Source organism: Oncorhynchus mykiss, chromosome 1, assembly GCF_013265735.2.
Source record: "Oncorhynchus mykiss isolate Arlee chromosome 1, USDA_OmykA_1.1, whole genome shotgun sequence".
Taxonomy (NCBI): Eukaryota; Metazoa; Chordata; class Actinopteri; order Salmoniformes; family Salmonidae; genus Oncorhynchus; species Oncorhynchus mykiss.
Window position 1 is genome coordinate 21,289,317 of NC_048565.1, and position 14,189 is coordinate 21,303,505.

General features: G+C 41.7%; 1 protein-coding gene across 1 annotated transcript in view; it reads left to right on the forward strand.

Moving 5' to 3' along the window:
* The window catches only part of LOC110507602 (cartilage intermediate layer protein 1), a 31,935-nt gene extending 18,190 nt beyond the window's left edge, over positions 1–13,745 (forward strand). The window contains exons 7-10 of the mRNA XM_021587735.2: positions 338–446; positions 594–751; positions 7,540–9,959; positions 10,072–13,745. Of these exons, the coding sequence (XP_021443410.2) occupies positions 338–446; positions 594–751; positions 7,540–9,944 (2,672 nt within the window). The 3' untranslated portion in view covers positions 9,945–9,959; positions 10,072–13,745. The remainder of the gene's footprint in view (positions 1–337; positions 447–593; positions 752–7,539; positions 9,960–10,071) is intronic.
* The last annotated feature ends 444 nt before the right edge of the window (positions 13,746–14,189 follow it).

The following is a 14,189-nucleotide window of genomic DNA, read 5'->3' on the forward strand; positions in this document are numbered from 1 at the left end:
TCTGTCATTATAACCATCAATCTACTGTAGCCAGACTAGGGTAAGGACATTACAATATTACAAACTACAATATGGACCACTGGAGGAAAGTCTGAAGTAGTTGAGTCCTTTACATACACATATACTGTACTTGGAAACTAAATACAAAATAAATGCAGTCACAGGGGCAGTATTTCACCATAATCCCACACCAATCATTGTTCATAAGTACGGAGACCAAGAAGACTTTAAACTGTAGGCCTGATTACGTTTTATTTCGATCAGGATACCTTTGTGGTACCGTTCACAACAGTCCCAGAGATAGATTTTTAAGGATTTGTTTCCTACTGCTTTGCAGAGAAGCCATACATTGTAAAGCACCCAGAGGACAAAGTGCGCTATGAGGGACAGCGTGTGATGTTATGCTGCAAGGCAGCAGGGGAGCCCATGCCAGACAAATACTACTGGTATGATCATGCATTCCTTTGTTAATTTGCCAGAAAAAAATCTTACAAATGTTTTTGGGAAGCATGACTAGATAACACATTATATTAAACAACTTACAAAAATGACATTTTCAGTATAGGTTTTTAATGGTATGTTCTTCTCTCCAGGTATCACAATAGGACCCTATTGGACCGGAACGTGTTCAAATATGAAGAGGATCTGGTGCTGAGAGACCTGAAGCCTGAGCAGACAGGACATTACTACTGTAAAGCCAGCAGCCAGACAGGAAGCATCAAGTCCTCACAGGCATTCCTCAGCGTTATCGGTACGTAGAGACCCTATCCATCAAATCCTGTACTGTACCTGTAGGAATGGACAGTATGAAAAGACTGCAGCAAACCGAACGTCCGTGAGGAAAAAACACTGCAGAAAATCTACTGTATCTGTAACATCGAAAAAATACACCCAAGTAAAATAAGATCGTAAAATATCAAGGCCTCCAGAATCTGGCAGTAAGGTTTTATTATGTTTACATTGGTATAAAGCATCCTTTTCTAAACAGAGATTATTTACATTATTTATAATAGACTGTAAAAACCAAAATCCCACTTCTCCAGAGTTCCCCTTATTGAAGTGAAATCCAAGATTGTCAATAAATCCTGTTAGTCAAACAAGTATGAGTTTCCGCATCCGTGCAGGGTAGATACACATTGTGCGTATTCCCCAGTTGCTTGTTAGCCACGATATAGATTGACAAAAAGGGGCTGCGGGGGAGTGTGCTAAAGCATTCAGCTACGGGCTTCTACAGGAGGATATGTTCTGGCTCTGAGTCACTGCAGCCTGAGAGATTTGCCCCTGTGAATAGAACAACAACACCTGGAACACCAAGGCTCTGAGTGAAGAATGATTAACCTGCTTTATTCTACCAGCCCATTGTGGTTCCCATCACTAGGGAACATTAGGCTACACTCCAGTTATTTAATAAAACATTCCGTCCATATTTAAAGACAGGACTACCGTTTTCCTTTTGTTTCTTTTAGTTAATTCATGACTTTTTTTTTTAATGCAGAGGGGCCAGGAAATGACACATTGGGTAACACAGTTGAAGTCGCAAGTTTACCTTAGCTAAATATATTTAAACTCAGTTTCACAATTCCTGACATTTAATCCTAGTAAAAATTCCCTGTCTTAGGTCAGTTAGGATCACCATTTTATTTTAAGAATGTGACATGTCGGAATAATAGTAGGGAGAATGATTTATTTCAGCTTTAATTTCTTTCATCACATTCCCAGTGGGTCAGAAGTTTACATACACTCAATTAGTATTTGGTAGCATTGCCTTTAAATTGTTGAACCTGGGTCAAACTTGTTGGCCTTCCACAAGCTTTCACAATATGTTGGGTGAATTTTGGCCCATTCTTCCTCACAGAGCTGGTGTAACTGAGTCAGGTTTGTAAGCCTCCTTGCTTGCTTTTTCAGTTCTGCTCACACATTTCTATAGGATTGAGGTCAGGGCTTTGTGATGGCCACTCCAATACCTTGACTTAGTTGTCCTTAAGCCATTTTGCCACAACTTTGGAAGTATGCTTGGGGTCATTGTCCATTTGGAAGGCCCATTTGCAATCAAGCTTTAACTTCCTGACTGATGTCTTGAGATGTTGCTTCAATATATCCACATACTTTTCCTACCTCATTACGCCATCTATTTTGTGAAGTGCACCAGTCCCTCCTGCAGCAAAGACTCCTCACAACATGATGATGCCACCCCCATGCTTCCCTTTTTCCTCCAAACATAACGATGGTCATTATGGCCAAACAGTTCTATTTTTGTTTCATCAGACCAGAGGACATTTCCCCAAAAAGTACGATCCCAATGTGCAGTTGCAAACCGTAGACTGGCTTTTTAATGGTGGTTTTGGAGCAGTGGCTTCCTTCCTTTCTGAGCAGCCTTTCAGGTTATATCGATATCGATACAGGACTTGTTTTACAGTGGATATATATATAGTAGGTATATATACTTTGTATCTGTTTCCTCCAGCATCTTCACAATGTCCTTTTGCTGTTGTTCTGGGATTGATTTGCACTTTCGCACCAAAGTACGTTCATCTCTAGGAGACAGAACGCGTCTCCTTCCTGGGTGGTATGATGGCTGCGTGGTCCCATGGTGTTAATACTTGTGTATCTATTGTTTGTACAGATGAACATGGTACCTTCAGGCATTTGGAAATTGCTCCCAAGGATGAACCAGATTTGTGGAGGTCTACAATTTTTTTTATCAGGTCTTGGCTGATTTCATGTGATTTTCCTATGATGTCAAGCAAAGAGGCACTGAGTTTGAAGGTAGGCCTTGAAATAAATCCACAGGTACACCTCCAATTGACTCAAAGTATGTCAATTAGCCTAACAGAAGCTTCTAAAGCCATGTCATTATTTTCTGGAATTTTCCAAGCTGTTTAATTAAAGGCACAGTCAACTCAGTGTATGTACTTTTCTGACCCACTGGTATTGTGATACATTGAAATATAAGTGAAATAATCTGTCTGTAAACAATTGTTGGAAGAATTACTTGTGTCATGCACAAAGTAGATTTCCTAACCGACTTGCCAAAACTATAGTTTGCTAACAAGAAATTTGTGGAGTGGTTGAAAAACAAGTTTTAATAACTCCAAACTAAGTGTATGTAAACTTCTGACTTCAACTGTATATATCAGGCTAGGCGTCCCGCTAGCGGGACAACTTCCGGTGGAGCTAGAGGGTGCGCAATTCAAATAAATAGTCACAAAAATTATGGATAAAACTTCTTGATGCACCCATCCCGGTAGCGGGATAATTTTTGTCAACATCCGCTGAATTGTAGAGCGCCAAATTCAAATTAAATTACTAAAAATATTGAATTTTCATGAAATCACAAGTGCAATATAGCAAAACACAGCTTAGCTTGTTGTTAGTCCACCTGGCATGTCAGATCTCAATAAAACTTTTCTGCGAAAGCATACCAAGCGTTTATGGAAGGACATCTCTCTCAGTAGACAAAATATTACAAACAGCTAACAGCCAAGTAGATTGGTCACGAAAGTCAGAAAAGCAAAATATTAAATCGCTTACCTTTGATGATCTTCGGATGTTTGCCCTCACGAGACTCCCAGTTACACAATAAATGTTCCTTTTGTTCCATAAAGATTATTTTTATATCCAAAATACCTCCATTTGGTTGGCGCGTTATGTTCAGAAATCCATAGGCTCGAGCGGTCACGACATTGCAGACGAAAATTCCAAATAGTATCCGTAATGTTCATAGAAACATGTCAAACGTTTTTTATAATCAATCCTCAGGTTGTTTTTACAATATATAATCGATAATATATCAACAGGGACTGTAGCTCATTTTTCAAAATAAAAGCCTGAAACTATGTCTAAAGACTGTTCACACCATGGGGAAGCCATAGGAAAAGGAATCTGGTTGATATCCCTTTAAATGGAGCGAAGGCAGGCTATGGAACATGGAGCTTTCAAAATAGAAGCCCATTCCGGTTGGATTTTCCTCAGGTTTTCGCCTGCAATATCAGTTCTGTTATACTCACAGACAATATTTTGACAGTTTTGGAAACTTTAGAGTGTTTTCTATCCTAATCTGACAAGTATATGCATATTCTAGATTCTGGGCCTGAGAAATAGGCAGTTTAATTTGGGTACGTTTTTCATACAAACATCAAAATACTGCCCTCTACACTCAACAGGTTAAACATGTAGGTACATACAAGTGTTTTATATCAGTTGAAAGCTTAAATTATTGTTAATCTAACTGCACTGTCCGATTTACAGTAACCATTACAATGAAAGCATGCCTTGCGATTGTTTGAGGACGCTTCCCCACATCAAAATATTTTTCCACCAGCACAGGTTTCATAAATTTACAAATAGTGATTAAATATTCACTTACTTTTTGAAAATCTTCCTCTGATTTGTCATACAAAGGATCCCAGCTATAACATGTAGTGTCATTTTGTTAGATAAAATCCTTCTTTATATCCCAAAAAGTCTGTTTATTTGGCGCCATCGATTTGAGTAATCCACTCGTTCAACATGCAGAGAAAGGAATCCAAAAACTTTGTTAAAACAAGTCAAAATATGTTTCTATTGACTCAGATACCCTAACATGTCATCAAACTACAATATTTCATACCGAAAGAAGTATGTTCAATAGGAAACCAATATTAGCAGGTGCATCTTGTCTTCCTTGCGTGCCCAAACACGAATTTCCAATAGTTTGTCCCAGTACTAAAACAAATTATTCTCACTCATTTTGGGGGGGGGGTTTCTCCAAACATATCTATTGTGTTAAATTCTCCTACATTATTATGACATTTCTACGACCTTCAAAGTGTTTTCTTTCCAATGGCACCAAGTATTTGCACATCCTGGCTTCAGGGCCTGAGCAACAGGCAGTTTACTTTGGGCACGTCAGTCAGGGGGATATTGAGAAAAAAGGACCCTCGCCTGAAGAAATTCAGGCTGTTCCATCTGTCTGCAACAATCTTTTTCTTTAGAGGATAGGGAGTCTAACAGGAACACTGGAGCATAAACTCAGCCATGATATCATGAACATGATTCCTTTTGCCAACATTTGGCCAACATTTGGGGGAACAATAATCCTTTTTTTCCATTCCCATCTGAATGCTTTGTGAACAAATGTCCTCTCCAAGTTCACATCTAATTACCCTATTATGAATGTTTTGTAGTGCAACTTGGCTAATCATGGATGTCTCTGAGCCATGTGGAAAGAAACAAGGTGTGTGTGTGTGTGTGTGTGTGTGTGTGTGTGTGTGTGTGTGTGTGTGTGTGTGTGTGTGTGTGTGTGTGTGTGTGTGTGTGTGTGTGTGCGTGTGTGTGTGTAAGTGAACACATGTAAGAAATATAGTACTCTTTTTCCACCAATAATTACAAGCAAATGCATACTAATACTAATTACACACATTTAAACTAATGCTACTAATGACAATGAAATTCTAGGTAATAAACATACATTTGGTTGGTTAATAGGAAGTGTGACAGAGTGCGCCATTCGCATCTGTAATTTTTCATTTGAATGAGTATATAAAACATGAAGAACACATGCTCTTTCGATGACATAGACTGACCAGGTAAATCCAGGTGAAAGCTATGATCGCTTATTGATGTCACTTGTTACATCCACTCCAATCAGTGTAATTGAAGGGGAGGAGACCGGTTAAAGAAGGATTTCTACGCCTTGAGACAATTGAGACATGGATTGTGTATGTGTGCCATTCAGAGGGTGACTGGTCAAGACAAAAAATGTAAGTGCCTTTGAACAGGGTATGTTAGTAGATGCCAGATGTGTATCAAGAATGGTCCACCACACAAAGGACATCCAGCCATCTTGACACAACTGTGGGAGGCATTGGAGTCAACATGGGCCAGCATCCCTGTGGAACGCCTTCGACACCTTGTGGAGTCCATCAAATTGAGGCTGTTCTGAGGGCAAAGGAGCGGTGGTAGTGGTGGTAGTGGTGGTGGTGGTGGGGGGGGGGGACAAACACAGTCTGCTTAAACTAATAACACCCAAACAATTATACGTTTTCATGTCTTTATTGAACACACTGTGTAAACATTCACAGTGCAGAGTGGAAAAGTGTGTGAACCCTTGGATTTAATAACTGGTTGACTGTCCTTTGGCAGCAATAACCTCAACCAAACGTTTTCTGTAGTTGCGGATCAGACCTGCACAACAGTCAGGAGGAATTGTGGACCATTCCTCTTTACAAAACTGTTTCAGTTAAGAAATATTCTTGGGATGTCTGGTGTGAACTGCTCTCTTGAGGTCATGTCACAGCATCTCAATCGGGCTGAGGTAAAGACACTGACTGGGCCACTCCAGAAGGTGTATTTTCTTCTCTTGAAGCCATTCTGTTGTTGATTTACTTCTGTGTTTTTAGGTCATTGTCCTGTTGCATCACGCAACTTCTGTTGAGCTTCAATTGGCGCATAGATAGCCTAACATTCAAGCAAAATGTCTTGATGAACTTGGGAATTCATTTTTACGTTGGTGATACCAAGCTGTCCAGGCCCTGAGGCAGCAAAGCAGCCCCAAACATGATGCTCCCTCCACCGCACTTTACAGTTGGGATGAGGTTTTGATGTTCGTGTGCTGTGCTGTGCCTTTTTTCATCCACACATGGTGTTGTGTGTTCCTTCCAAACAACTCAACTGCAGTTTCATCTGTCCACAGAATATTTTGCCAGTAGCGCTGGGGAACATCCAGATGCTCTTTTGTAAACTTCAGACGTGCAGACGTGTTTTTTTTGAACAGCAGTGCCTTCTTCCGTGGTATCGTAGACTCGTCAACAGAGATGTTAGCATGTTCCAGAGATTTCTGTAAGTCTTTCGTTGACACTCTAGGATTCTTCTTAACCTCATTGAGCATTCTGCGCTTTGCTCTTGCTGTCATCTTTGCAGGACGGCAACTCCTAGGGAGAGTAGCAACAGTGCTGAACTTTCTCAATTTATAGACATTTTGTCTTACCATGGACTGATGAACATCAAGGCTTTTGGAGATACTTTTGTAACCCTTTCCAGCTTTATGCTGGAAAGTCAACAATTTTTTATCTTAGGTCTTCTGCGATCTCTTTTGTTTGCAGCATGGTTCACATCAGGCAATGCTTCTTGTGAATAGCAAACAAAAGTTTTTTTATAGGGCAAGGCAGCTCTAACCAACATCTCCAATCTCGTCTCATTGATTGGACTCAAGGTTAGCTCACTACAATTCACTTTTGGAGAATGCATTAGCCTAGGAATTCACATACTTTCCCCAACCGACACTGTGAATGTTTAAATTATGTATTCAATATAGACAAGAAAAATACAATAATTTGTGTGTTATTAGTTAAGCACACTATATTTGTCTATTGTTGTGACTTAGATGAAGATCAGATCAAATATGATGATCAATTTATGCAGAAATACAGGTAATTCCAAAGGGTTCACATACTTTTTCTTGCCAATGTGTGTGCATTATATGCATTATGCATATGTGTGTTTACATCCATAAAACACGTGTAATCGCATTGCTAACTCTATGCACTGTGTATTCCACAGCTAAAGGCATTCCGGCATGCAACCCCACACCTAAGAACCACCTCATTAGGCTGCCCATGGACTGTGTTCAGCCTGGGACTGACTCTAAGCTCTACGACGCTGGCCGCTGCACCCACAACAAGTGTGTAGGCTCCCTGGACTTCGACCTGCGCTGCAGGGATGGAGGTGGCTACTGCTGCGGGGTCCAGAAGATGGAGAGCCAGGTGATCAACTGTGGGAGCTACAGCCTACCCATCAAAGCTGTGACTGAGTGTGGCTGCCTGAAGTGTGTGGTGCCCAAGGTGCTTGTGCGTGGCAGGGTAGTCACAGTTGACAACAATGAACCACTGCGTTTCGGGCACATGTACGTTGGCAAGGAGAGAGTGGGCACCACAGGGTACAAAGGAGGTTTCACGCTCAATATAACCCCAGACACAGAGAGGCTAGTGGTCAACTTTGTGGATCCCACAGAAAAATTCATTGACACTCCTAAGGTGTTTATCTTTGACAAGAGAGGGGGCTCTGTTTATCATGACGTGAAGGTGATGAGAAAGCAGGAACCTATTGATATCAATGCTGGAGAGACAAATACCATTGACTTAGGAGAAATCAAAGGAGAGGACCCCATTGGACAGATTGTCATACCTCCAAATTCTTTCCACAAAAAAAATGGGGAGGTGTACGAAGGTACGGTGAAAGCCAGTGTCACCTTCATTGACCCCAGGAACATCACAACAGCTGCTGCAGCGCCTGGTGATCTCAACTTTGTGGACGATGAGGGTGACATGCTTCCACTGAGGACATATGGGATGTTTTCCGTTGACTTCAGAGATGATACGAACCAGGAAGTCCTAGGGGCTGGAGCGGTCCAAGTACTCCTAGACACGCAGCACGTCAAAATGCAAGAACATATTCCCAAAATGAAACTGTGGTCCCTCAACCCAGACACAGGTGTCTGGGAGGAGGAGAGTGACTTTCACTACACTCAGACCACATCTGGTGGTAATGGACGGCGCAAGCGAGAGGAGCGCACTTTCCTCATAGGTAATATGGAAATCAGGGAGCGTCGACTTTTCAACCTGGATGTGCCTGAGAACCGCCGCTGCTACGTCAAAGTGAGGACATACATGAGTGACAAATTCCTGGCCACTGAGCAGTTGGAAGGTGTGGTCATCAGCCTGATAAACTTGGAGCCCAAGCCTGGCTTTTCCTCTAACCCCAGAGCATGGGGTCGCTTTGACAGTGTGATAACTGGACACAACGGAGCCTGCCTGCCAGCCTTCTGTGATGCTCAGGTGCCTGATGCTTACACAGCTTATGTCACAGGCATTATGGGTGGTGAAGAACTGGAAGCAGCTCCCTCAACCCCCAAGATGAACCCAAACATCATTGGAGTGTCTCAGCCATATTTAGACAAGATAGACTACCAGCGTTCAGACCACAATGATCCAGCTCTTAAGAAAACAGCCTTCAGAATCAACTTGGCAAAACCCAACCCCAATAATTTGGAAGAGACCAACGGGCCAATATACCCCTACCAGAGTTTAATATCCTGTGAAAATGCAGAAGTCAATGCCAACCATTTCCGATTCTTCAGAGTGGAAAAGGACAAATATGAATATAACGTTGTGCCCTTTCAAGAGAACGACTTAACATCGTGGACAGGTGACTACCTCTCTTGGTGGCCCAACCCTCAAGAGTTCAGGGCTTGCTTCATCAAGGTCAAGATCCAGGGACAAAGGGAGGTTATGATAAGGTCACAGAACCATGGAGGCACCCACCCTGAGACTGCAGGCCAGCTGTACGGCATCAGAGACATCCGCAGTACCCGCGACATGCACGTGGCCAACATCTCAGCAGCTTGCCTCGAGTTCAAGTGCAGTGGTATGCTCTTCGACCAAGCCGCAGTCGATAGGTCCCTCATATCAGTCCTCCCACAGGGCAACTGTCGGAGAGTGGGCATCAACAGCCTCTTAAAGGAGTATCTGACCAAGCACCCCCCTACCTCACCGAACAACGAGTCCCATGCCTTCAACATGCTGGCCCCAGTCGACCCCTTGGGGCACAACTATGGCATCTACACAGTCACGGACCAGAACCCAAGGGTGGCAAAAGAGATCGCCATTGGACGTTGTTTTGACGGTACCTCTGACGGCTTCTCCAGAGAGATGAAGTCAGACACTGGGGTTGCTCTGACCTTCAGCTGCCCAGAAAGGACTTTAACCAGGGAGAGTCTCTTTCAACGCCTCCAGACAAACCCCAGCCAGACCCTGTCTCAGATGGCAAGGGACATGAGGGAGGCGCAGGGGCTGCAGGTCCAAGGAAGGTCCTCCCGGGTAGTGACCTACCCCTCTGAATCCACGAGCCGCAGATCCAGCTCCTCTAGCAGGAGGAGATCCATGATGCGGACACAGAACCGGCAGTAGATCTGCCGTTAATAAGTGAGTTACAAGTTTTCGTTGTGCCACAGTGTAAACAAAAGTAGTATTTTTAGTGTGCGTAAAGTTTTCCACTTTCTGTACTTGAATCCTAATAACTTTAATTTATTCCTAGGTCTTTTGGTTAGAAATGAAGATGACGTACTCTCACAAACAAAAGAAGAAAATGTCAAGTTGTGTCAGCCTGGTGATGTTGGATGTGAACTTTCTCTGAACACAGTACGGTAATCTATTGAAGCAGTAACTTCTCCAGCAAAACCACACAGGAGGGAGAAATTAAGACTTTTTTTTCTCTGAAACTTACTGGAAGGGTTTGGCAATACATATCAGTATTCATTGTATTCCTTGAGAAGAAATACATTTCTTTAGCTTTCATCAGTCCAGTAAAGCAAAGGATATTTATTTAATTGGCATTAATAGGATTTTAAGAAGGAAACCAATTTCCGAGGAATATTTGGATTTATCGCGTTCCACATTAAACATCGTTAACCAACCGTCTTTTCTGATATCTCTGATCGCTTGAGTTATAACCAACTGCAACTGTAAACGCCAGTCAAAATGCTAAACACTTCATAATCGACAACACTTTCCATTGCACTCATGAGTCCCTCAAGATCAAAGGAACATGAGGTCCTAGTGATCTAGTTTGTTTGTAACAGACAGTGGGCCCCTTTTCTAGAAACCGGGAAGTCTTTGCTGCCAAAAAGAGGCATTATTTAAGAAGATGCAATGGGGTGCAAGGAGTTATCGAGTTTGTGGAACAGAGGACGCTTCTTAGTGTGCTTGTTTCTAGCGCTTTTCTCTCCAAATAAGCATGTCACATTGCCAACTGAGATCCAGACCTTTTCTCTAACCTGAATCCAACATGTACCGGGCCCCAGCCAACACAAGCATCCCTTATCAAAATGCATCTCAACAGTTGACTGAACAGAGCCTGCGGTAGGGGACCTGAGAGAGAGAGGATATTGTGGGGGATGGCACAAAGTCCCCAAGTACTCATCCAACACACCTCTCTGTCTGTTCTTCAACATCCCCCCCAACATTACTGTCAGGAATGTAAAAAACTAAAACAAATCAACATCAGAGAAGAAACCCTATTTATACATTGCAGATAATTAGCTAGGCTAGTTCCAAGACTAAATTGACTGTATTGTTGTTAAATGTGGGAGTGTCTGTCTTTGTCTCATCAAGTGCAATAGCTATGTTCTATTTTGACCTGAGAGCCCTTGCAAATCATCACGTGACAAGTCAATGATATACTGCAACAGGTACTGCTGGTAAATAGGGTAAATCCTTCAGTAAGTTTGGCTATGGTATACCGAGTGTATTTGTAAGGGAGCTTGTACAGGATTCAATTGCTTTTTGAATTACAGTGTATAACAATCACTTAAAATGTTAGGTAATCATTTTACACTGTCACATATATTTCTGATATTCCTGCAATCTGCTCCCATTATAATGTTTTCATATCTTGCTGCATGTCGCATTAACTTTTAGCAAGAAGTGTACAATCATATTTTCAGTTTAGAGAACACAGTCCCTTTCCAGAGGGACACATTTATCTCAACGGTACTATTTCCCCATAGCTACTAAACAACAACTTATTATTAAAATAGTTAACTTGCAGACAGACTTCTGATTATTACAGGACCGATTCCACAAATTTGTTTCCCAAGGGGAAAATAGGCTCTGGGAGAATTAAGTTTTATTTAAACAGTCCTTCAGAAGAACCAATTATGAACATGCCATCTTTCTACCCATCACTGAGTATGAGTTATAGAGGTTCTCCAGTGCTTGAGCATTAGAGTGGCAAGTGGGAAGACATTCAAAGAGGCCCATTTAATTGGATTCAGTAATTGGAGGAAAGTTCCCCATTGATAGTAGGTCCAAACTTGTTTATCTATGTAGTGGGTGGCTGTGGGTCCCTTCAGACTGCTGGAGAGCTCCTACAGCTGAACTAATCCAAACCCAAATGAGTGCCTGTAGAACACGGAGGAAGCAAACATGGCTGGCTCGTAGTTATCAGCCCAGCTGTTAATTAGGAAATACATTACATATACACTTGGGGGTACTTTGAAGAGTTTAACCGAGACTGTCACAAACAACCAAACAAGTTGATTTCCAGACAGCATGTGGATATAATTTAGGCACAAGAGAGGTCTGTGGTCGAGTATGTTCAACATTTAAACGACCATACCTTTAAATTGGCTCAATTTTCGAGGTGTTTTCTTAAATGTCAGTCAGCAAAACCTCAGGGAACTAAGTAAATTGAAACCATTGCAGTTTATTGTACAGTTTATTGTACAAAAAAAAGGAGTTTAGATGTTGCACGCAACCTGAAACTAGCAACAGCCCAAAAAATATCTTATAAAATAGATACTCGGGATCAAATAGATTTAACAAGTATATTGTACAGTGCCTCTAGAAAGCGATATGTGGAAATGATCATTTATGGCCCTCTAGTCATTATCAATGACCTCTACCATCATGGGCATGTTAAACCCTCTTAGAATGGACAGTCCAGCAGTTCATTAAAATAAACCAATCAGCTTATTTGGAGCAGATTGTTGCATCCAGGCTATGAGTAAGATGATGGTAATTGGGTCCACGTGTGGAAAAGATAACTCTCATTAACCACAGTAGGGTGTGAGGTGAGAGAGAGGGGCCACAGCAACAACTGTTCAACAACTGGAGGACTTGCAACACCAAAGAGGAGTCACTTCTGGAGTCACTTGTGGGAGAAGGGTGAGATTATCTTGTGATGGATTTGAATAATTACAGAGAGCTGTTGTAGAGAAAAAGGGGGGAAAAGTGGTCTTTGGCCTCGCTGTCCATCACTTATCTGGAGCTGAAGTCGTCACTTCTGGAAGTAGGCTGTTTAAAGTAAACGTGTTCTGAGAAGTTGACTGGTAGATGTTTCATGAAGAGGCTTTGAGGGAGGTTGAGAGACAGAGTAAGTCTAATTGCCAATGTTACATAACACTTTGTGTGAGAAAAATAGTAAGGACTATCCGAACAGTCTCTGATCAGTTTCCAGTTTCCTGATTCATTAGCTTTAAGAGGAGAGAGGAATGGAAGAGAGTTTCCTATTCAAATGTAGAAACATGGCGATGTTGTGGAAAAAAAACCTCAAACAGAAAACAGATTGCAAAGATCTCCTTTTAATACAGAAGAAATAGTCAAATGACATGATCCCCTCGATTCCAGACACAGTTTCAGGTTCTAAAAATTCCCAGACAGGTTCGTGCTTCACATTTCACATAATAAGTGATAAATGACAATTTTAAAAAAATTCACCTAGTTTTCGCTACTTCTCCATGGTAGTTCAGCAGTCTCGTATTCCCACTTGTCCTGTAGAATGTTGAGGTACCAGTGCTTGTAGACTGACGGACACTATACAGCCCAGCCTTGGCTTCAGGTTGATTTCTGAGTGTGCCTATGCCACCAGCATGACTGCATGCATCTGTCCTCTCCTGTACAGTCTGGCTGCTCTCAGGGAGACTGTAACTTATTCAGGAATATCCTCTGGCGAAGCGAGCATTGGATCTTTCCATATTGTCTGACCTATTAAGAGAGACTTGTATGGTTGCCACTGTGCTCTGGAAGATGTCTTGGTGACCCATAAACTTATTACATAAATCAATTTCTGAGAATTCTCTGTTTAATCATTACATGACATGTACTGCATGGCGTTGCCCATTTGTCTTTCTTTTTCATGTGTAAATTGTGTATTGTATGGAATTTACTAAATGTATAAGGAATTGTAAATAAACCTTTGCTGTAAAATTTTCTGGTGATATTATGTCCTGACTTGATACATGTCATATGTGTGTATTCAATGATAGTTCTCGAAATAGTTCAGAAATATGCAAATGTGAGTTTCAAAAACGTAATTGGCAAAAGGGCATATTCCATTGATGTGAGGTATCGTGAGAATGATATTGAACCCCCCCCCCCCCCCCCAAGATTAAGGGATAACTGGGTTTGCATAATTCATAACATCAACGACACAAAACACAACAGTCATAACAAGGAATATCAAATGGCACGAGAAACCACAGAAGTAGCATCTACAGTATCCGGCATCTACAGTTACAAAAAACACCAAATGACAAAAATAGAGCTTCGCATATGAAAGACAAACGTTAGTTAATAGCCTACATTGCAAAGTTCTGACATCAACAATGCGTCCCCTAATGGCTAAGGACAACCTGTGAATGTAATCCAATAAAA